Source organism: Nerophis lumbriciformis, linkage group LG29 (assembly GCF_033978685.3).
Source record: "Nerophis lumbriciformis linkage group LG29, RoL_Nlum_v2.1, whole genome shotgun sequence".
NCBI lineage: Eukaryota > Metazoa > Chordata > Actinopteri > Syngnathiformes > Syngnathidae > Nerophis > Nerophis lumbriciformis.
The window spans coordinates 15,361,790-15,387,500 of NC_084576.2; the positions used below are offsets into that span (position 1 = coordinate 15,361,790).

General features: G+C 40.4%; 1 protein-coding gene across 7 annotated transcripts in view; it reads right to left on the minus strand.

The window, feature by feature from the left end:
* Positions 1 to 25,711, minus strand: part of LOC133572175 (inositol hexakisphosphate and diphosphoinositol-pentakisphosphate kinase 1-like) — a 79,113-nt gene that overhangs the window by 21,088 nt on the left and 32,314 nt on the right. For 4 of the 7 annotated variants that reach the window (XM_061924950.2, XM_061924953.2, XM_061924952.2 and 1 more), the window contains exons 15-26: positions 22,679 to 22,764; positions 19,858 to 19,983; positions 15,490 to 15,611; positions 15,230 to 15,412; positions 15,018 to 15,159; positions 12,032 to 12,255; positions 9,372 to 9,499; positions 9,142 to 9,295; positions 8,832 to 8,939; positions 6,108 to 6,224; positions 2,431 to 2,571; positions 2,198 to 2,306 (exon numbers count right to left, since the gene is read on the minus strand). In XM_061924950.2, the coding sequence (XP_061780934.1) occupies positions 2,198 to 2,306; positions 2,431 to 2,571; positions 6,108 to 6,224; positions 8,832 to 8,939; positions 9,142 to 9,295; positions 9,372 to 9,499; positions 12,032 to 12,255; positions 15,018 to 15,159; positions 15,230 to 15,412; positions 15,490 to 15,611; positions 19,858 to 19,983; positions 22,679 to 22,764 (1,640 nt within the window). The remainder of the gene's footprint in view (positions 1 to 2,197; positions 2,307 to 2,430; positions 2,572 to 6,107; positions 6,225 to 8,831; positions 8,940 to 9,141; positions 9,296 to 9,371; positions 9,500 to 12,031; positions 12,256 to 15,017; positions 15,160 to 15,229; positions 15,413 to 15,489; positions 15,612 to 19,857; positions 19,984 to 22,678; positions 22,765 to 25,711) is intronic. The other 3 variants (XM_061924951.2, XM_061924955.2, XR_009810500.2) reach the window with 2 other exon arrangements.

The following is a 25,711-nucleotide window of genomic DNA, read 5'->3' on the forward strand; positions in this document are numbered from 1 at the left end:
CTCTGCGGCGTCAATGACAAAAAGCGAGATCCCGCAACAGTCTCATGGGATAAACATAACAATGTACTATTTATGGTATACATTATTGTGTGTACACAACATCATCCATCAATTAAGGCCTTAAGTAAACATGTTTGTGCAACTCAGGCTAGTGTATGTACAGTACAAATATAGACATTACATGCATAGTTATGTATAGCCTAGAATATAACTTACCGTATATATTTGTACTGTACATACACATATACATTCTAGGCTATACATAATTATGTATGTAATTTATATCTTTGTACTGCACATAGACATGCACCTTCTGGGCCAGGGCTTCTTAAACTGTTTGGCCTTGGGGCCCACTCAACTTTTAACACCAAATTAGTAATTTTACTTTTGATTTTAATGGTATTTGATACTTACAGTACATCTAACCTACTTACAGTTTAACAGGATAAACCTTGTCCAATGATATGAAAGCATGTGTCAATCACAAATATTATTATCAAGGCTTAGGTCAGGCTGATTACAAAAATGAAAACTAATAAAATATACTGCAAAAGGGACTAATAAATGTAAAATATATATTACATAAAACTAATGAAAAATACATTTATGCAGTGATAAAATAAATACATTTTAACTAAATAAATAATTATATGTATGTTTCTTAACTACGGTAAATGTCAATAAAATGTAAGTGCAAATGAAAATCCAGTTTCACCACTTTGGTCATAATTTTTGCGCTTAAGAAATTTCTCTATGACTTTAGCTCCAGGGTTCATCTGTTTGTTTGGAAAAGTGTATTGCAACTGAGTACCACAGCTAAGAAACAGGTATTTTTGTCGGCCGTCTCAGGGGCACTCGCGGTCCAACAATGGGCCTTTCTTATGGTTGAGAAACACTGTTTTCGGCTATACATAACACTGTAACTAACTTATATCTTTGTACCGTACATTTACATTCTCGGTATATGCATAACCCTGTATGTACATTTCAACTTTGTACAGTTTATACAACTATTACTATATACATTGTAGGCTATACAAAACCCTGCGCATGTAGAGTATATACAATTAAGGCGGCACACAATCTTGTATGTACATAACTAACCCTGCTTATACACGTTAGAGGTTGTACATGAAGTTGTGATATGCATAACTTTGTATATATAACACCTATCATAGGTCGGACATAACTTTGTACGTACTTTGTACAACTCAAGTAAATACCAATTATTCTACACATTGTCTTGTATGTACAACTTAAAACTAATAAAATGGTTAATCTGGACGGAAGAAGAAAGAAAGAAGCCAGACGAAAAAGAAAAACCAAAGAATGTCGATGTCGACATAAGCAAGCACACTTTCAAAATAATAATATCACGGTGGACAGGGATGGACTTAATGGCAACATAAGCGGGTTCCACTTGTACTAAAATATTCTGGTTGTTAAGCAAAGCATCCAAATGTCTTATTAATATTATTATGATGATGTTGATGAACATTCAGGAGCATTATTTAGTTTGGAAGAAGCTTGTTAGTTCCTGGAGAGTGCAGACAAACCACATGTTGCTTTTAATGCCTCCGGCAACGTCATGCTTGACTTGATGTGGAGGGACACGCAAACCTCCCCGAGGACATGCGAACTACATGGACGCTCAGTTGTTAAGAGAGGAGTCGGCGATTACCAGAAAGATAAGGAAAGGTGAAAGGTCATAGCTGAAGAGGAAGTTGTTGGCAATGGAAGTTTACCCCATCCCCACACATACATATATAACATATATAAGATACATATATATATATATATATATATATATATATAAATATATATATATATGTATGATATATATACACATATATATATATATATATATACAGTACATATACACACACACACACACACACACACATATATATATATACACACATTTATATACACACACACAACCATATACGTATATAGACACACATACAGTATATACATATACATATATATATATATAAATATATGTATACACACACATAGATATATGTATATATACACATTCATATACATATATACACATATTTACATACATATATACACATAGACATATACCGGTATATATATATATATATATATATATATATATATATATATATATATATACACACACACACACACACACACGTACACACACACTTGGCAGAGAAGAGGCGCCCACCTAAGCCACTGGCTGGTTTGATCTCAGGCGACTGGCGCGAGCCCATAGGGAAGAGTCGGTGCGACGTGCAGCCTTTGGTCGACTGGGTGGGGGAGGTCTCAGAGAGAACCTGAGCAGCGTTAAGACCCACACAGTTGCACCGTGACTCCAGGGACCCACTTGACATACTTTGACATGCAGATACAACATGGAGGAGGGAGGGGGGGAAACTAATAGTACGTTTGAAAAGTTACCTCCATGGAGCCCGTCTTGCGGTTGCGAATCATTGGGGATCTTCGCTGGATGTTGATAGGATCGGAAAAAGGAAGCGCCTGGTCAGGTTGGTCCTGAGAGAGATCCTCCATGCTGCCCTGGTTGGGCTTTTTGTCCTGATTCTGATGAGGAAGAAAACTAACTCATTACTGAAATGTGACACATTTGGACTTCCTGCAATATGTAGGAAAATGTTCATCATACTTGAAGAATAATAATACTAAATAGGAAGTTGGAAGCTTTTCACATGAAATATGCTAACTCTTTTGTTAAAAAACTCAAGTTTAGTTGTTTGTAATGTGTGCTTTCTTAATTTAGACTGGCTTTAAAATATAATGAATAGGATGCCTTTTATTGTCACTATACACATGTACAATGAAATTGAAGCAGCTCCTTTCTCAGTGTGAACATACCTAAAGACTATTTACAGCTGGACAATAATAATATAAGTCCATCCATCCATTTTCTACCGCTTGTCCCTCTCGGGGTTGCAGGGGGTGCTGGAGCCTATCCCAGCTGCATTTGCACCTGGGCATAGGTTGATTGGCAACACTAAATTGACCCTAGTGTGTGAATGTGAGTGTGGATATAAATGTACTGTATATATATATATATATATATATATATATATATATATATATATATATATATACACATATGTATATACATACAGTTGTGGTCAAAAGTTTACATATACTTGTGAAGGACATCATGTCATGGCTGTCTTGAGTTTCCAATAATTTCTACAACTCTTATTTTTTTGTGATAGAGTGATTGGAGCACATACTTGTTGGTCACAAAAAACATTCATGAAGTTTGGTTCTTTTATGAATTTATTATGAGTCTACTGAAAATGTGACCAAATATGCTGGGTCATAAGTATACATACAGCAACATACATTATCAATGTTGGTAATGTATAAAAGTTACAATCAAATCAAATTAGCTTCATGGCATGGCCTCTTAACTTCATGTGAGTGATTATAATTGACGACATCATTTAAATAGGGCTTATGTGATGCAGTCATTAGACTCGGTTACAAACGTGAAAATGGGAAAGTCAAAGGAACGCAGCACACATCTGAAAAAAACGAATCATTAACTTGAACAAGTCAGGAAAGTCACTTGGAGCCATTTCAAAGCAGCTTAAGGTCCCAAGAGAAACTGTGCAGACAATTGTTGGTAAGTATAAAGTGCATGGCACAGTTTTGTCACGGCAACGATTAGAAAGAAAACGCTACTGAGAGAAAATTGGTCAGGATGATCAAGAGCCAACCGAGAACCACCAAAAAGCAGGTCTGCAATGAATTGGACGCTGCTGGAACACAGGTGTCAGTGTCCAAAGTCAAGCGTGTTTTGCATCGCCGTGGACTGACAGGCTACCATGCAAGAAGGAAGCCCTCGCTCCAGAAGCGACACCCTAAGGCTCGTCTAAAGTTTGCTGCTGATCACATGGACAAAGATAAGACCTTCTGGAGGAAAGTTCTGTGGTCAGATGAAACAAAAATGTAGCTGTTTGGCCACACTACCCAGCAATATGTTTGGAGGAGAAAAGGTGAGGCCTTTAATCCCAGGAACACCGTCAAGCATGGTGGTGGTAGTATTGTGCTCTGGGCCTGTTTTGCTGCCAATGGAACATGTGCTTTACAGAGAGTAAACGGGACAATGAAAAAGGAGGATTACCTTCAAATTCTTCAGGACAACCTAAAATCATCAGCCCTTAGGTTGGGTTTTGGGCGCAGTTGGGTGTTTCAACAGGACAATAACCCCAAACACACGTCAAAAGTGGTAAAGGAATGGCTAAATCAGGCTAGAATTAAGGTTTTAGAATGACCTTCCCAAAGTCCTGACTTAAACCCCATTGAGAACATGTGGACAATGTTGAAGAAACAAGTCCATGTCAGAAAACCAACAAATTTAGCTGAACTGCACCAATTTTGCCAAGAGGAGAGGTCAAAAATTCAACCAGAAGCTTGCCAGAAGCTTGTGGATGGCTACCAAAAGCGCCTTATTGCAGTGAAACTTGCCAAGGGACATGTAACCAAATATTAACATTGCTGTATGTATATTTTTGACCCAGCAGATTTGGTCACATTTTCAGTAGACCCATAACAACTTCATAAAAGAACCAAACTTCATGAATGTTTTTTATGACAAACAAGTATGTGCTCCAATCACTCTATCACAAAAAAAATAAGAGTTGTAGAAATGATTGGAAACTCAAGACAGCCATGACATTATGTTCTTTACAAGTGCATGTAAACGTTTGACCACGACTGTATATATGCATACGGTATATACATTTATACATACATACACATACATATGTAGGGGACAAGAGCTGGGACGAGACCATCGTGAGATAGGTTAGTTTTACTCTACTGATGATGTGGAGTTGCAACAGTAATTAATGCGTAAACATATACATATACACACACATATATTCATATATTACATATATATATTACATATATATATATATATATATATATATATATATATATATATATATATATATATATATATATATATATATATATACATACACACATACACACATACATCAGTGGCGTTGTGGTTAGAGTGTCCGCCCTGAGATCGGTAAGTCGTGAGTTCAAACCCCCTGGACGAGTCTACCAAAGACTCTAAAAATGAGACCCATTACCTCCCTGCTTGACACTCAGCATCAATGGGTTGGAATTGGGGGTTAAATCACCAAAAATGATTCCCGGGCGCGGCCACCGCTGCTGCTCACTGCTCCCCTCACCTCCCAGGGGGTGATCAAGGGTGATGGGTCAAATGCAAAGAATAATTTCACCACACCTAGTGTGTGTGTGACAATCATTGGTACTTAACTTAAATATATACATATATATGTAGTAATGCAAAGTTTAAAGGGAACGCTTTAGAGAAGAATTGACAAATACCGGTATGACTCAATACAACAGCATATATATTCTATTTTGGTAACTGTATATCCTTTCCTTTGCACGGTTATATTGTTACTGGAATTTATATTCTATACTATATTGTAATTGCACCACGAAGAGTGGAATAGGGCTGCAACAACTACTCAATGAAATCAATTATATACTGTTGCTTCAGTTTATCGTTTAATGAGTGTAACTAATAAAATTGACAGAATCCATACACTATAGAGTTCCCAAACTTTAAACATGTTCCCTTACGGCTAAAGCAATAAAGCGCACACGACAGCGGTGTGGCGTGGGTGTCGTGATCTGTGTGGCAGTGAACAGCGCAGAGTTTTTTTTATTATTTTTTTTATTTATTTTTTTAAATAATGCACAATTTTTGGAGCAGGAAGTAACTAGGAATACATATGCGGTGAGATTTAATCTGACGTGCCCTGTCAATTATTATTTAGTCAAATCACTGAGAAATGTGTTACACAACTTTAGGGGACTGACAAACGTGTGTAGAATTCGAAACATGGCCGCTATCTTTGCAAAGTACAGGCGGGTCTCAGCAACAAATTATCCATACGCCAGTTTTGTCCTTTTGACCACAACTCATCTTAAATATTGTTTAAAGTCATGTGACATAGAAAACCAACAATACAGTATATGTCTTGTTTTTGAACGTATTTTCTCTTACACGAAGTCCTAAAGTGCAAGTAAGTAACCGCACACAAACGCACCTCGGAAGAGGCCGGACGGAAACCAAAGCCAAGAGGAACGTTTTCCTCATCCTCGCAACCTTTGACCCCCGGACTGAAGTGCAGCTCCACGTGGAAACGCTCCTCGGAGGACGGGTCCTGCTTGCGCACACACACACACACACACACACACACACACGCACGCACACGCACGCACACGCACGCACACGCACGCACACGCACGCACACAACAAAGTTAGTTTGGCACTGTTGTTCCAGACAGTAGATCCCTGCCTAATTGTGAATTGGTATTCAGACACTTTTTAATCAATCACATACATTTGTTCATAATAATCAGGGTCATGAGCACCGTTTAAGGAAAAAAAAAAAAAGAGGAAAAATGTCTGTCAGCACAAAATTGATCCCAAATAAAAACTGCATTTCCTGCAATTGGGTGCATTTCTACACTATATTTTACCTTTAGATTAATTCCCATCTACCAACCTCTTTTGCTGATTTTTTGACACTTCTTACATGTCCCATGTAATGTACCACAGCATTTTAGGCTTTTTTTTACTGGATAATTTACTAACAATTCTATAACATGCATGCAAAGAACTCACAAAACGTTTCCCATCCGGCAACTCTATCCTGTAGCCAGGACCCTTGGGTAATATACTACCGGTGTTGTGACCCCTGTTTACAATCCGTCACGTCAAACATATTCCTTCTCGCTGGCTCCTAATGAATACTTTAGAACGACATCTAGTTCGGAACTAACAGTAATCACCCAAATATGATTAGCAGAAAAGTTCTAGAACTATAACAGGCAAGCAGTGTGGTGTATTATGAAGATGTGGCCTTCTTTGACAGCAGCCTGTGCGAGCTGGGGCTTGATATCAATATATATCGCAATATGTATATATCACAACTGTAACTTCCTAGCACTAAACCTGCAGAAAAAAGTTATTCTCAGGTTTCTCTATGTTTACATTTTCATACTTTGCACTATTTTATTGTTTTTGCACATATTCCTCATTTTTGCACCTTCAACTTAAGAGGTTATTGTTGGGTGTTCAATGTGATTTTAAAATGTTGTTTGAATTGATTAAGCCTTTTCCATGCTTGTGTTGACATTTCCTTTCCTTTCTGCCTTGATAGCTGATGGGTTTATATTCAGAGGAAGGTTACAGTTGAAATACAAATGTTTTCATCTAATATATTTTCCTTCTAATCATTATTTTCAAAAGGGTCATAAAAAATATCAATAATTATTAATACTGCCAAACATAAAACATTTATCCTGATACAGTTTTAAGCCATATTGCCTTGCTAACAACAGAAGCGTTGTTTTACTAGCCCAGGGGTCGGCAACCTTTACCAGTCAAAGAGCCATTTTGACCAGTTTCACAAATTAAAGAAAACAATAGGAGCCACAAAAATCTTTTGAAATTTAAAATGAAATAACACTGCATACAAAGTTTTTTTTTGCTTTGTGCTATGTATAAACCAAGGGTCTCAGACACGCGGCCCACACCTTAATATGAAAATCGAATGTTAGTGCGGCCCGCAGGTTTTATATGAATGACGCTTGACAGCGTCATACTTGTCGACCCTCCCGATTTTTCCGGCACAGACTACGAATTTCAGGGCAAGTATTCTCTCGAACGTGCCGTGATGGTACAGCATTTAGCGCCCACTACAACCAGCGTGCCGGCCCAGCCACACGTTGTATGGGGCTTCTGTTTACTCGTAAGTGACAGCAAGGCATACTTGGTCAACAACCACACAGGTTACACTGACGGTGGTGGTATAAAAAACTTTAACACTCTTACTAATAATGCGCCACACTGTGAACCCACACCAAACAAGAATGACAAACACATTTCGGGAGAACATCTGCACCGTAACACAACATAAACACAACAGAACAAATACCCAGAATCCCATGCAGCCCTAACTCTTCCGGGCTACATACGCACAGAGGGGGTGGTTGATGTGTGAGGGAGCAGGGTTGGGGTGGGGGCGGGGTTTGGTGGTAGCAGGGGTGTATAATGTAGCCCGGAAGAGTCAGGGCTGCATGGGATTCTGGGTATTTGTTCTGTTGTGTTTATGTTGTGTTAAGGTGCAGATGTTCTCCCGAAATGTGTTTGTCATTCTTGTTTGGTTTTGGTTCAAAGTGTGGCGCATTATTAGTAAGAGTGTTAAAGTTGTTTTATATGGCCACCGTCAGTGTAACCTGTGTGGCTGTTGACTAAGTATGCCTTGCTGTCACTTACGTGTGCAAGCAGCAGATGCATATGACAAGAGGCTGGGCTGGCACGCTGTTTATACAGATTGTAGAGGGCGCTAAATGCTGTACCATCATGGCACGCCCTTATTATTATTGTAAGGGTGAAAATCGGAGAATATTAATCCCGGGAGTTTTCTGCGAGAGGCACTGAAATCCGTGAGTCTCCCAGGAAAATCGGGGGGGTCGGCAAGTATGCAGCTGAGCCGCATCAGAGTGATCGAAGCCGCGGGTTGCCGACCCCTGTACTAGCCTAACTGACGACCAGTTTAAAGGCTAAAACGTGACTCTTAAGTCTGGATTCCATCGGTTCTATCAATCATCTTTAATTTTTTTTTATCAGTATGTGAGGTTTAATCTTGGGCTCTAGACTGTCAAAAATAGGTATTTTTATTTGACTTACTATTGGTGAGCTGGGTACAGTAGTACCCTGCGGATAGCTTTATTATACAGCGTTAATATTCATTAACGTTAACCTTGTTGTTGTCCTCATAGAGCATGATGACTATCTGGGTCATGTAGTTGAGCTCAGTCACAGCACTCAGGTAGTCCATGGCCTGGTTCCATTGCTGGTCTTTGTCTTCCTGGACAATTACAAATACATGCACGCACGATTTAGGACATTCATTTTTTATATGTATGTAAAACTGCTGGTTAGCACTGAAATTAGTATTAAATAATAAAAATCTATAAAGTAAAATACTGATAATGATCGTGTCACTTTCAGTTGTATTGTTTATTGTGTTGCTACAGCTATAATATATTTAAAAAATTCACCAATATCACCTTATGACCGCGTGGCAAACCTAAAGAAAGAGTGCGTACATCCAGCAGTCCTCCATAGCGGAAGATGCTGAGCAGCGAGTGGACATGACTCTCGCTGGTAAAGTAGAGGCGAGTGCGGACGTGGCGACCTGGTGACATCACCCCCCGAGAGTACCTGGATATCGTAAAAACACGACACGTCATCAGCCTGAGCTGCGAACGAATAGCTGCTACGTTTGTGGCTTTCTCACAGGGGGTGGAGCTTGTTGACGGCCTCGTCCTCGTGTGTCCTCTGCAGGTCCAACTGGATCTTCTTCATCAGGGGGACGCAGTACGCCTGAGCGATGTCCAGCTTCTCCGCTTTGCTGATGCCGTACTCCTGTGTGAAGGACGAACATAAACATTAGTTTCCTTTCACATCGCTATTTTAAAATATCTCTTTTGATGCAAAAGGGACTTTAAAACATGTCCAAACAGTAAAATGTATCCTTAGAGTCTGTTAATAAGAAAAATCTATTAAAAAAATATTTGTTTGTTAGTTACCCTTCTGAGAAAAAAGCAGCTCGAATGCTTGTTTTGAAGTCGCAGCATTTCATGGCGTCATAAAGCAGGGGTGTCAAACTCCTTTTCATTCAGGGCCACATTGGAGTTATGGCTACTCTCAAATGGCCGCTTGTTATAGTGAATATACTGTATAAGAATTCTAATGTAAAATCGCCTCATTGTTATTATACAATTCCCAAAGGATTTGATTATTATATATTTTTTACGTACAAATTGCTGGATAATGTACAAAATCCAAAACCAGTGAAGTTGGCACGTTGTGTAAATGGTAAATAAAAACAGAATACAATGATTTGTAAATCCTTTTCAACTTATATTCAATTGAACACACTGCAAAGACAAGATACTTAATGTACGAACTGGTAAACTTTGTTATTTTTTGCAAATGTTAGCTCATTTGGAATTTGATGCCTGCAACATGTTTCAAAAAAGCTGGCACAAGTGGCATAAAAGACTGAGAAAGTTGAGTAATGCTCATCAAACACTTATTTGAAACATCCCACAGGTAAACAGGCTAATTGGGAACAGGTGGGTGCCATGATTGAGTATAAAGGCAGCTTTCATGAAATGCTCAGTTATTCACAAACAAGGATGGGGCGAGGGTCTCCACTTTGTGAGCAAATTGTCCAACAGTTAAAGAACAACATTTTTCAACGAGCTATTGCAAGGAATTTAGGGATTTCACCATCTATCGTGCGTAATATCATCAAAAGGTTCAGAGAATCTGGAGAAATCACTGCACGTAAACAGCAAGGCCGAAAACCAACACTGAATGCCCTGGACCTTCGATCCCTCAGGTGGCACTGCATCAAAAACCGACATCAGTGTGTAAAGGATATCACCACATTAGCTCAGGAACACTTCAGAAAACCACTGTCAGTAACTGCAGTTCGTCGCTACATCTGTAAATGCAAGCTAAAACTCTACTATGCAAAGCGAAAGTCATTTATCAACAACACCCAGAAACGCAGCCGGCTTTGCTGGGCCCGAGCTCATCTCAGATGGACTGATGCAAAGTGGAAAAGTGTTCTGTGGTCTGACGAGTCCGCATTTCAAATTGTTTTTGGAAATTGTGGACATCGTGTCCTCCGGACCAAAGAAGAAAAGAACCATCTGGACTACTATAGGCGCAAAGTTCAAAAGCCAGCATCTGTGATGGTATGGGAGTGTATTAGTGCCAAAGGCATGGGTAACTTACACATCAGTGAAGGCACCATTAATGCAGAAAGGTACATACAGGTTTTGGAGCAACATATGTTGCCATTCAAGCATCGTCTTTTTCATGGACGCCCCCTGCTTATTTCAGCAGGGGCTGGTGACAACGACACAAAAAGTGCTTGTTTCCCACCGCCCCCCCCACTCCCTTTCATTTTTCATCTAAACGGGAATGTATGAGCATCCCAGACAGCAGACATTGTACAGTAAGTGATGCTTTATGATCGTTGGCTCTCATAAATTCTGCAGTGAGTAATAATCAGTGATGAAGAAAAAAAAAGCAAACGACGTGATGCGTTTTTGAAATTAATGCGCTGCATATGCTTAAAATGATCAAATACGCAAATATTAAATGTTATTATAAATGTGCGTTTTACTACATTACCTATATACTTACATCATGTATATCCACCCCTAATGGAGGTGTTTTATGTTTTTAGGGGTTCTATAGGCAAAACTGAACGGCTCCAATAGGCTCCATTGTTAGGGGAACTTTTGATCAAATGTATTTAATATTTAGAAAACAAAAAAACATCTGTTGTCATGTCTTTCATAATTTGCTGTTTTATTTAAATTTTTACTGTTACTTTCTAATCCAAAAAATATGCTGCGGGCCAACAAAACTTGAGCTGCAGGCCAGACATTGGTCACGGCTGTGTTAAAATAATGTTTTTGCATGGTCAGAAGTTTAAAAGACATGTGATTGTATGCAGTACATGCAATTTCTCTATTAAAATTGAAATAACGAATATGTTTAGTAAGAAAGATGAAGTGCTTTACTGAGGCACATTATTTCCAGGTTTCGCGGGCCACAGGCCTCGGGTTTGACACCTGTGTCATTAAGGTAAAACCGCCTTCCTGCACATGACACCACCTCTGACCTGTCCCAGCTAATTAGACCGTTGTGTACACGCCCACCATATGTGGCATCTGGAAACCGTAAATAAGGTGCACAAAGGCGTTTTATGGAGGTACACTCAGTCAGAGACAGGCGTGGACAGACACAGACACAAAAGAGAGGGTGATTTTTTTAATTTTTTTTAACCCTGCTGCAAACTGTTTAGGCGTGATCAGCACACACTTAATAAAACGTGTGTACGCGATTTACAACGATGTAGGCGGTCCATTTCACCTGTGGTATGATGATGTCGGCCAAGGCGCGGGAGAGGCGAAAGAGCTCCAGCGTTTCCTCCAGGCCCAGCGAGGCGTTGTGCTGCGAGTCGTACTTGATGCAGTCGTAGATGTCCGGGATCTTACTAATGTCGTAACGCCCGCTCTTCATGCGAAAGTCTCGCTCCAGTTTGGACCAGCGCTGCAGCATCAGCTCCAGTGTCTCGCTGTGGTACAGCTGAAGGTCTGCAGGCGGAGGGGAGAGCGCATATACGGATTACATACTCAAACTGGGACTAGGTAATTTCATGCTGTGCTGAATGATCCCTTCTACGTCCCCCTCTCACTTCTATTCCGCTGTTTCATTGCAAACTCCCTGACTTTGCGTGTATATTAGGGACGGCGTGGTGAAGTTGGTAGAGTGGCCGTGCCAGCAATCGGAGGGTTGCTGGTTATTGGGGTTCAATCCCCACCTTCTACCATCCTAGTCACGTTCGTTGTGTCCTTGGGCAAGACACTTCACCCCTTGCTCCTGATGGCTGCTGGTTAGCGCCTTGCATGACAGCTCCCGCCATCAGTGTGTGAATGGGTGAATGTGGAAATACTGTCAAAGTGCTTTGAGTACCTTGAAGGTAGAAAAGCGCTATACAAGTATAACCCATTCATCATTTATATTTATTTATATGAAATTGTGTCGTGCCCGGACCAACCTCTTCCAATAACACCAAAGGAGTAACAGCGTAGATGCGAATCAAAGCGTTTACACTATCCCAGTGTTCCTCAAATAGTGCGGCGGACCCAGGGTCGCCCTAACCTACGGGGGGAACCCAGGGCTGAGGGGATTTTGGGGGCCTCCCCCCCAACCTCAACTTCAACAGCAACAATGGAAAAATATCACCCATTTACAAAATAATGTTGTTCATGACTACATCTATTTCGCGACGGGCGCATGCAGGTCTGTGCGAGTGTAATAGAAGCCAGTCAACTAGTAGTATGCTGGTCTTTCACACAAGCAACGTCGGTTCGAGCCCCGCTCGGGAGTACACAATCGCTAGACGAAACTGAATGAGCTGTTTTTGACTGACAGCTAAGAACACCAATCATTGCATTCCACCGTCAAAATCGGGGGCCCCTGATTGGGTGGGACCCCTGGGCATCAGCCCAGGTAAGCCTGTGCATTTGGGCAGCCTTCGGGGCCACGGCGAGGTTAGGTGACCAACCCCGGATTCCCACTCGATGCGGAATGACGCCGCCATAGCGACGGACTCTTCGTTTCCATACAAGTCAATGTGTCAGTTTGCACCAAATGCCGATTTGTTCCGCATTCTGCAGCCCTCCGCTATGTATACGCAGAGCTTCTAGATTTGCCCATTGTCGCAACACTACGTACTACTCACAGCGTACTACTACTACTGATCCATTTAGCTAAAATACAGCTGTGTGGGACAGGAAGTCATGCACAAACACAAAATAATATATTAGGTTTACTTTAAAAATAAAATACTCAGTTTTCATGGCGGATCGTACGGACATGAACTCAACTTGTCAAAGGTTTTCAGACGTAATTTCACTTCGTTGACACAAATAGACAAGAACATGCTGATTCTGGAGATTCAAAACTAAAGAATCATATTACAGGCATATGGGTCGCTATATGGGGGCCTATGTCAAAGTAGGGAAGTGGTTAGCGAGAATGGAATGAGATGTGTGTGTGTACAACATGTGTGTACAACGTGCACCAGTGTTGTTGTTACTGTTGTGTTTTTGCTGACTACAAAGAAAATAAAAGTTGTCGTTCTGCAAAGAAAAACTATCGTCCTTTTTACGAGTCAAGTCAATTCAGTGCCATGACACACGATACCTGTGTGTAAAAATGGACGACAGAGCGTTTTGTGGTGTTGCTGGTCAGCAGCCGTTATCTTGAGTGGCATGACCGAGTTTATTTGCTTGTGCTCCCCTGAAAGGACAGATTGAACTGTTGGTGGTTCGCTTTAGTACAACTACCCTTATTCGGGAGATCTCGTAAAAGTCTGCGCTATTTCGCTGCGTGGCGGAGGCGCAACAATGCGCATCAAATGACGGTGACGATTGGCCGACGGTGGATGGCAGAGACGTTCCGTGGCGGCGCCGTTCAGCAGCCGTTACGCATCCAGTAGAAGTCTGGGGTGAGAGACTTCCCAGTATTGGCGTCTTTTTTCATTCTTGAACAATGCACTAGCTTCCAGCTAGGTGGCAGCACTGCTCGAATTAATCAACAAGCTCAGTTAGGAAATATGACCGAGTATACATACACAACCCTTCAGTTAATCGGTAATAAGAATATAAATACCTATTGTCAGGGTTTCGTTTGGATTTCAATTTAGGGGGTGTGTGAACATTTTTTTGTCTCCTGTAGGGGGCGTGATAGAAAACAATTGAGACAGTCGTAGTGTGTGAATGGGAGTGTGAATGCTTGTTTGTCTATCTGTTTTGGCCCTGTGATGAGGTGGCGACTTGTCCAGGGTCTACCCTGCCTTTCGCCCGAGTGCAGCTGGGATAGGCTCCAACACCCCCCGCCACCCCGTAAGGGACAAGCGGTAGAAAATGGATGGATGGATGACCTACCCAGAGGACATGCAGTACACAGACTTTGATCCTCCACTTTAGTTATGGAAGCTATATTACATTCAAGTCACATGAAATTCCCATTGCCTTAGTTGTGAAACTAACATTACACGGCTTTATCATGTTGTAAAAGTGATGAAATACAGATACCCTGGACAAGTCGTCACCTCATCGCAGGGCCAACACAGATAGACAAACACCATTCACACTCCCATTCACACACTTGGGCCAATTTAGTGTTGCCAATAAACCTATCCCCAGGTGGATGACTTTAGAGGTTGAAAAACCCGTAGCACTGTACTAGCCAAACCTTAGTGCTTGAGGTGTGAAGTGGACCTGGAGTGAGTGAACCGAAATGTACTTTTGTTTTAAATTCTCAGATGTCAGTCAGTGTTGGTCTTTACCTGAAGACTTGGGGTCCTCCAGTCGTTTCCTAATTTGGGAAGTGAGATTCTGGATAAGGGAGTACACCTTGTCACAAGTTTTGACCGGGTTCTGTATGATTTTCATGGAGTTGACCAATGATGGGCTTCCAGTTGGGGCCAGCTGTGATCCAGCATAAAATAGAGATTAATTGATCACCTTCAAATCCAACAACAAGAGGACAGCAAATCACCTTCTGATAGTCGTCCTGGGAGAACTCCATGTCTTTCTGCATGATCTCATGCAGACGGGCCTTCACTTTCTGCTGACAGTCAGTCAGTGAGTCGCTATCACTGTCCAGCAGTCCATTCATGTTGGCGCTCTTCACCATCTGCACCAGGATGGGAGTCAGCTCGCCCTCCAGTGCGAGAAGGCCCTGCAGGGACACAATCACCAGGTGGCGTTCAGCTGTCGCTTTTATAGAGGTGCGATTCGTGCGTCGCGTTCAATGACCTTGGCGAAAGCCGCTGCCGTCATCTGCACCCGGCCTTCATCGGAGGCATAGATCTTCAGGTCGTGGCGGTAAGTGCTGTGCAGGCGTAGGAGGCCGCAGCCGGGGAAGCCAGCGTAGTCGCCTGAAGGTAAACGTCACACAATGCAATGAAGTAAAAAAAACAAGACATGACAACAACATGAGAAGGTGCTGCATCACTTTCACTTCAAGTGCCTTGGTTAGAATGCTTGCTGAAAAAGCACATGTTTACGATGAAGTGGAAATGAACGAATACAAACACCCAAATTAGAGAAGCCAGCACATGTGGATTATGAACAACTTCACATGACCTGCTCAAGTCAAGCAATTATAACATTTGAGCAAAACAAACAGGACTTAAAAACTAACTGTCCATAAGTCATTGCCCATTTGTCTAATGTAAGGGTGTCCAAAGTACGGGCCACGGTTAGTTTTTTGATGGCCCGCGGTACATTGTAGAAATACAATTACGGTACAGTGGAACCTTGATTTAGGAACACCTCTGTTTGCCAGCTGTTTGTTTTACGGACTTTTATATCGCACCATATATGCTTTCGTGTGTGAATCATGTCTCTGTGTACGAATGCTTCATTTATTAATTATGTGACCTGCTGGCAGCCATTTTGTGCTTGGTCTTATTGAAGGCTTAGTACTAAAGCAAGTTTTTAACTTAGATGAGAACGGACTTTTCTGGAAATAGATGCTTAAGCGGACTTAGTTCTCAGCGAAAGACTACTACCTCTTCTTCAGCGGCAAACACACACGGCCCCTCCCCTCAGCCCCCTCTCTTCTTCTCAATTGTCTGCTTCTTTCGCTCTTCTTGTAAGCTGCTCCTTTGCCGATCTTAATGTACTTAAGTGGATTTTACTTTTTAAAATGTTAATTATAAGGGCAATAAGGTTGTTTAAGATAGGGATTTTTGTGATTCCTGATCATTTGTGAGGGCACCAAAGCGACTTCTGTGTGTCTGTGTGCATGTTGGCAGCACAGTTGTTGTTGTTTTGGCTCGTTATTAAATAGATAGTTGATTCATCACCCCTTGTTATGTTTGTTAGCTATACAGTCGTGTCCTGGGCATGACGTTAAAGTGCATGCAGTGGAGGCTCCTCTATGGGGTTTTGGGGCACTAGGAGGTTAACCCCTTTACTACTGTACCCCAGGTGGCCCTTGGTAAAGGCCTAGTACCTGACTGCCCCCTAGCCAGGTATACGGTGAAGACCTCAACGGCGGAGCAGGCGGAAGACGGTAGATTTAAGAACTACCACAACGGCTGCGATGGCGGAAGAAGGATGCAGCAGAAAAGGGTCCCCAGTCGTCTTGGACTCGATGCCACTGGACCCTGACCCGATTCTGTCAAGGATCGTGGGGTGACTGTCTGTACACCAGTCTCCCCACGTAAAACAAAGTCACGCACAGGCATCCTCCATAAAGGGATACACCCCTACCAGGAGGATCGTCATACTCGTTCGAGTGACCGATAAGCTATACAGTACTGTATAGCACTTTTTATTGTGTTCAAAGTGTACAAATCTTAACTAAAATGGCTGGAACCCATTATTCATATTTACAGTGTTTCTAATAGAGAAATTTGCTTTACGATATGAACTTTTTGATTTACAAACCCTGTTCAAGAACCAAACAAGTTCGTAAATCAGGGTTCTACTATATGGTATCAATAACCTAGGGGGCGCCAAAAATTAAAACAGCTTGGGGTGTCCATATTTTTTCGCATGACGTGTACAAAGTAATTCTATTACAGCAGTGGGAAGTACCGTACATTCCAGACTATAAGCCGCTACTTTTTTTCCTACTGTTTTCACCCTGCGGTTTATAAAACAGTGCGGCTAATTTATGGATTATTCTGCGCTGACGGCCATAATGCAAATAGTTAAAAAAAACAAAAAACAAGCAAAGACACCGAATAGGTGTGTTATTGTTTGTGCTATGGCGCCATCTTTTGGACGAGTTCGCTCACTGCAGGTTACGCAGTCCTTCATTACCCATCTGTTTAGACTTGAGCTTTCAACCAAAAGTACAAGTGCCAAGTGCCATTCCGTCTTCTACCCGTCTATAGCGTTTCTACTTGCATGGATTCTTCATTCATCACTCCTAACAACTTTGTAAGTTTTAGTAAAACAATTCTTACTCACTAAACCGTCCCATGTGTGATTTCTGTAGGAGTGTTTTCATGCTTATTTGTACGTGCTATCGTAATGTAATGCTAATATGCCAACACGTTTACGAGTGCCTTTGTTAGTATTATTACCTGGCAATAGCATATTGTTTTATTTTCGTAAATCCACCAAGCGTCATGTTGTATGTATGTTTAGATGATAAGAGAGCGAGGTTCTGCAGCAAGTGGATCCATGACGTTGACTTTTGTTATGTCTGATCAGCCGTTTTACTGCCGTGTTACAGACAACATTTGGAAACAATTAAGGTACCGGTAGTTACATAAACATTTACAAAATCTTTCTGTGTAAAGTAGAGGTGCAACGATTTTGAGGTGCATTGGTGCAATTAGTGTGAGATAATAAGCTGCAATTAAGTAAAACAACAACCTCGCTCACGGCAACAACAATTCACAGCAATCTCTAGGTGAAATGAAGTCAAAATCATGACAGGAAACCTATTAGTGGACAGACGATGGAAGGAGGAAGAGCAATTCAACCTGGGATCACCCTTACCAAACTCAATAGGGGACTCGCAGCCAAGGGCCTGCTGGCTACCGGCTAGTAGTTTACACAACGCAAACAGACCGGTGAGGAAAAGAAGAGCAGAGTTAATAGGCAACACTTGTGGGGAAGAAGAGAAGAAGGAAGAAAGAAGGCGGACAGACAAGGACAAGATTGTGTTGCCTTTGTGTGTTTGACATGCACTGAAGGACAAGCAGTAGAAAATGGATGGATGATACGCAGTTACACGGTGGAGAGAAACTATAAATGGAAAACATAAAGAAGGAATAAAAAAAAGTAAAGCGTGGAAACTAAATGTTAACCGGGCATGCCTGATAGTGGTTTCCCCTACATGTAATTGATCGTGGCGCATCGCCAGAGCAAAATAAAAGCTGCCACACCTTAAAAATGAGGAGGTTTTTTTTATGTTAAATCAAATTTAAGTAATATAATGTATGAATGGATATGTAGCCTATTATTTACACACTATTGACTGAAAACTAGGCCACCAAAAAAATACTTAGATCGCCGAAACAGGATGTTATGATGAGTGATGACATAGGCAAGACGGTTGTCTGGAGCGAAGGCATCATATCAGCGATGTGGATGTACTTTATTATACCTGGGATATATCCGCGGACAACGATCTACAAAACGTGAAAATATTAAGAAGACAGTGGCGCTCTTTCAAAAAGAGAAAATACAGTTGCAGCAGCAGCGCCAAGCAAGTGTGACGTCAGGCTTACTGCAGCTTTTGCTGTTCGTCACAGACATCGAGCGACAGAAGAGTTTTTAAACACGAGTACAGTCTACAACAACACCGGAAAAAGATGCTAGATTTGTTGCTTGTTGTTTTTAATAAAGAAAATGTCACTAAAAGGGATTGGAGAAGTCTACAGAAACTTGAAAAATTCTCAAAGTGCAGGCTGTGTTACATTGTGCACTAAGTAGCAGCAATCTAAAAAAAGAGCAAAACGATATTATATAAGAAAAAACTAATTAATAATAACACAGATTTGTTTTTTATTGTACGTATAGTATTTTTTTAGCCTTTAAAAAAAAAAGGAATCAGCACCAATCATGCAGATTATATGATGACACCTCATTGACCACGCCCCCACCGCCACAGGTATATTGGCAATCTGGAGGAAACCCTAAGGGACCTTTTACAAAAAAATATTTGCTCTGTGATTGAAGGACACTTTTGACAGGCACATTTGATCACTGATCTACACTTTACCAAAACCTGCACCAGAATGACAAATTGTATGTAATTTTTTTAATACCTATGAAGTTATTGAAAGCTATCACTGATGCAAATATAAGGCGATCCCCCTTTTTTTTTTTACTCTTTTTTTTTATATATATCCTGGAGTGTAAATGTTTTTTTATTATTGATCTTGAAAACTTAGGAAAAAAATATAGTATATAGATATACCGTATGCTATACAGTTTGCTGTTCAACTTCCCCCACCCAGGCCCTTAAAATCGAGTTTATCGTTTCAAAAACAGAATCCAAAGTCTTTAAAATAAAATAAAAACAGTCTTTTAACCCATCTTTGTGTGATAGCTAATATCGTTGAATTACTAAAGAGGTGCCAAAAAGTAATACTTTACAGATTGGTACAAGAAAATAGTGAGTACATTTATGTAAAGATTGAGTGTGTGTTGTACCTTGACCTCCAGGGTACATGCAGCGAAAGGCCCGGCCTAGCTCCTCAGCCTGAACCCGGCCAGCGGGCGTTAGCTCACCGCCCCACTTTAGGACCAGCAGCAGGGACGGACCCTCCCTCTTACAGTCTGAACAACAAACAAACATTCACAAGTTTCCATTTTTACCTCATTTTTGTTTACACTAAATAATTAAATATTTGCTGACATTGCGTGTGTGATGTGTACACTTATTTGCAATTAACACTAAAGTTGACAAAACCTCAGAAAAAGGTTCTAGCTAGCTTATGCGTGGACTCGCCCAGAAAACCTCGTAAAGTTTTGCAGTGCCTTGCTCCGTCTATGCGTCACTTTAATGTGCATGTCAGATGCAATATAAACAAACATGCCAGAAAATGTCTATAAAGATAAAATGTACAAATGTTTTCTTGTCAGAGGGCGTCAAAGATTTAATCCCCTCATGTTAAAATTATTTCTTTAATACTGTACGCGGGATTTATTGCTCCCGTTTCCATTTAATTAATCCAAATAAGACTTGTTTGTTTTTTAACCCAAATAACAGACATTCTCTGGGCACATCATTCATGGGCCTACCTGCACAAACTAACTGAAAAAGCTGGAAACAGCTCTCAAAAAGACACAAACACAATCAGATTAAAAAAAAGTTTTTTTTATCAATTACAGTGGAACCTCGATTTACAAATTTAATTAGTTCCTGAACAGGGTTTGTAAATAGAAAAGTTTGCATAGTGTTGGAAATTTCTCCATAAAAAACAATGTCAATATGAATAATGGGTTCCAGACTCGAAAAAAGTCCATATTTTAGTGAAGCTTTGTACACTTTGAACACAATATAAAGTGTTATACAGTACTGTACATTAAACAAACATAACAAGGGGGTGATGGATCAACTATCTCTTTATTAAACAAGCCAAAACAACAAGCGGCTGTCCTCTATATGCGCTGCTCTGCCAACACGCACACACGTACACACACAAAAGTCACTATTATGCTCACACAAACAATCAGAAATCACAAAAATCCTTCACTTTACCAACCATATTGCTACAATAATAAACATTTAAAAAAAGTAAAATCCACTTACGTTTAACATTGGCAAGGAGGAGATGATAAAAAAGGAAGGAGCAGACAGAGGGAGAGCGGGGTGCAGAGGGAAAGGGGCCCTGTGTGTGTATGTGTGCCTTAAAAGACACGCTGCTAAATAAGAGTAGCTTTTCTGATCTGCTGTGAAATAAGTCTGCTTCGGCATATTTTTCCAGAAAAGTCCAGTCTCATCATAATTAAAACTTGCTGTGGTACAAAACCTACTTTGATGATCCTTCTGTACTTGTGAGTGCCATTAATGTACTCCTCTCAAATAGGCTCTTTGTAACTCCACAATGATTTCCACGATGGTATGTTGTAGAGATGTCCGATAATATTGGACTGCCGATATTATCGGACGATAAATGCTTTAAAATGTAATATCGGAAATTATCGGTATCGGTTTCAAAAAGTTAAATGTATGACTTTTTTAAACGCCTCTGTACGGACTGGTACACGGACGTAGGGAGAAGTACAGAGCAGTTGCGTCTCCCAGTCATACTTGCCAAAGCTCCCGATTTTCCCGGGAAACTCCCGAATTTCAGTGCTCCTCCCGAAAATCTCCCGGGGCAACCATTCTCCCAAATTTCTCCCGATTTCCACCCAGACAACAATATTCACATAATATTTACGGCTTTTCACACACACAAGGGAATGCAAGGCATACTTGGTCAACAGCCATACAGGTCATACTGAGGGTGGCCGTATAAACAACTTTAACACTGTTACAAATATGCGCCACACTGTGAACCCACATCAAATAAGAATGACAAACACATTTCGGGAGAACATCCGCACCGTAACACAACATAAACACAACAGAACAAATACCCAGAACCCCTTGCAGCACTAACTCTTCCGGAAAGCTACAATATACACCCCCCGCTATCCACCCCCACCCCCCCACCTCAACCTCTTCCCCCCAACCCCGCCCACCTAGACCTCCTCATGCTCTCTCAGGGAGAGCATGTCCCAAATTCCAAGCTGCTGTTTTGAGGCATGTTGAAAAAAATAATGCACTTTGTGACTTCAATAATAAATATGGCAGTGCCATGTTGGCATTTTTTTCCATAACTTGAGTTGATTTATTTTGGAAAACCTTGTTACATTGTTTAATGCATCCAGCGGGGCATCACAACAAAATTAGGCATAATAATGTGTTAATTCCACGACTGTATATATCGGTATCGGTTGATATCGGAATCGGTAATTAAGAGTTGGACAATATCGGAATATTGGATATCGGCAAAAAAGCCGTTATCGGACATCTCTAGTCTGTTGTCTTTTTGAAGCTCATACTGGGTTAGCAAAATGGGAAAAAACTTGTCAAAAGTGGAAAAAACAGACAAAAGGCACATGCTGAAGCACTGAGAAGTGACTCGGAAACATGGTTCGCAGACTGAGGTATATTTGGCTCAATCTAAAAGCTTGTAAATTGAAAAGTTGGCAAATAGAGGGGTTCGTAAATTGAGGTTCCACTGTATTTATTTTCTGAGGGCAGAATTCAGGGTGTTTCCACTCAAAATCAGAGAGTACCAGGTTTCTTTGTGGCAAGTGTATGAATTGAAAGGACCTTTATTTGTACACATGCGTACAACTGGTAAAAAGGTTTGTATTAGAATGAAGGGCACAATTTGAAGAAAACAATCATCTGAAAAGCATTGGCGTCGTACATAAAACATAAATCGATAATTCTTTGCATTAAAATGTTGCAGGTTACCTTCCTCCTCGCTGGAGGCTTTGGGTTGTCCATTACGTAAGTACGTCAACTGGACTTTCCTGTTGATACCTGAGAAGTGACCGTACCTAGTGGGAACAAACACACACACATGCGAACATCCACATACACAAGCAGAGAGGCAGGCAACAGACCATATGATATGCACATACAACAGACAAACATACACAATAAATGTAGTTAAAACTAATCTGATTGGATCTAATACAACAAGAAGCATTCCAGTCACAATAAATAGTGCACAACTTCACCAGCATTGTAGTGTAATGTATCACATAATGTAGTGTATAATATAGAACAGTATAGTATATACTGTTGTCTTGGGCTAAGGATTTTGTTGTAAAGTCTGATTCACTAGGTTTTGCCCATAATCTCCGATGCCCAAATTTTTTGTGAAGACCAAGTCTAACAAATAAACTGATCTCATTTGCGATTTTTTCAACCTAAAAAACTCAGGTAAACAAAATAATCACGGTAGTGATTGGATGGTTTAGTGAGGTCCTCGGATCGTCCCCGCTGGGGGTGGCTTCGGCTTTGGCAAAGTGACAAGGTAAACCTGTGGAAGGATTATTACTAACTTTGCCAGAGGCAAGCAGTGAGGGAGGCCCCCTGCCCAAGCAAACAGGTCAAAGCTACATCTCAAGACCAAGGCGGCATGCGGGTGTAATTTCCGGCAACTTCCAATAGGGTCTCGGGCATGGCAAACTGACACATCACAATGGGCCCCGTGTTCCTCAATGTACAAAGACTCGACTCCGATGTTTATAGTTTTCCAAATTTAATCGTCGAATAGTCAACTATTCTGAGTCACCCCCATTGTGAGTGTAGTGTGTTGTGATGGTCTTTGAAGTGTAGCGCAGTACTATGTTGTATTGTGATGCAGACCTGTCAACCTTGAATAAATGGAATGACTACAATGACACCACCTTTGACGTAAAAAGGGGTCTAAACTCTATCCAGAAAGAGTTGCATGCATAAAATTTAAAGAAAACGGGGGTTCACTTTCATAATTATATCTGTTTTTTAATTTCGTGAAAAGGCTAAAGAAAACATTATATATATTTAAACACAGAGTTTTGTGTTATTATTAGTAATTACTCTGGATGGGTACCATTCACATTTGAACGGATACAAAACCGATTCCCTGTACCTGGTAATTGACACTGGTACTTAACAGTACCATTTTTCGGTACTTTTGTGTGTGTTAATAAATTATAATTGTTTGATAATAACATTTAATTTTTTATGGTAACATTTAAAAAATAGCTGATCATGATAACTGTGCTGTCCAATTGCTATGTCTTATTTATTTTTACATTTGAGTCTAATTTGCAATACAGTTGCAATTTCGAGTACGGTACTGTATATCCTATTACATCATTTATCATAATATATATTATAGTACTGTATATCAAGCCATCAAAGTTTATTTATATAGCCCTTAATCACAAATGCCTCAAAGGGCTTCACAAACCACAACGACATTCTCGGATCTGATCCCAAATTCGGGCAAGAAAAAAACTCAACCCAATGGGAACAATGAGAAACCTTGGTAGGGACCGTAGATGTCAACCCCGACCGGTGCAATGGATGCCGAGTGGATACGGTTAACAATGTGAAAGTCCAGTCCATAGGGAAGTCAGCAGGAAATCCTCTTATAGCCTATCTGAAGTAGCTTTTTCCATTAAGCTAAATGTTTTATGTTGGGCTCTACGAAGTGTTTATGTATAGCTCTTTGATTGTAACATTTATCTTAGTTGTAGTTTTCTTTACCAAATTCGAGGTGTTATAATCGGCATGTAAAATCACTAATCTTAATAGTAGCATCAAGCTATCACATTTTGGAAGAGTGGAGCTTTGCTTTACGTTCGAGCGTTTTCTACCAAGCGTACTTCCTTTGTTGGTGTTGAAAATTGCAGCATTACTTAAAGGGGAACTACACTTTTATTTAGAATTTGACTATCATTCAAAATCATTATAAAAGACAAGAAGATAGATATATTTTTGTATGCATTTTAACTCAAAACAAATAAAAGTCAGTTGAACCGTTAAGGAACCGAATTGTAAGCAGAATCAAAAGTGGAATCGTAACTAGTAAAATCTTATGAATTCACATCCCTAGGCACCACACGATTCGATTAGATTTTTGGGGATTCAGAATGGATTCTCAATCCAAAACCATACTTTTTTTTATTAACATTGGATGCCAGTTCTAAGCTTAACTTCATTCCGCCATAAAATAGATACATTTATTTACTTAAAAGAAAACTGGGTGTGTTTAATAAAATTCTACCCAAAAATGTAATAAAGCAAGTCTGTACAGCAAATATGGTGTCTACATCAAGAATATGATTGGTCTGAATGGCTGGACAGGACAGATTGAAAAACAATTAAAAAAAAAAAAAAGTAGATGGATTTTTGATTTTTTTTAATTGATTAAGAATCGTAACAAATAAGAATCACGGTTATTCTGAAAATCTTTTTTTTTTTTTGACACCCCCACTTAATATGGTAAAATAATGTACAGTATGCGGATACAAGTCCGTGTACTAATTCACTGCATTTGAAACATGTAAGTGCTTTCTTTGTTAGGTGTGCAGAGGACACTGAAGTAAGTGTGTTTATCGCCAACCTCGCTTGTACAGTAAAGCTTTACGCAATGCGTCATTACCTTGATTATCTTTTGCACATTTAGACCATCCAAATTTTGCCAAGTTGATAATGATGCCAAAGCTGCTGTTTGACTAGACTAAATATGAAATATTAGCATATTTATAGTCGTACGTGATGAGGACCACATGCACTGCACACGACTGATTTTACACACATCAACATGTGTGCCACTGGGTTTGTGTGTGTGTTGTGTTAAAAGAAGATGAATGGCTGTTAATGGAGGTGATGCAAAGTATTAAAGAAGTAGTTCAGAGTGCACTTCTGGAAGAGAACGATGTTCAAAGATGAGCTGGGGAACATCAGAGGGAGCATGCAGGCAGGTTCCTAATATTTTGAACGCTA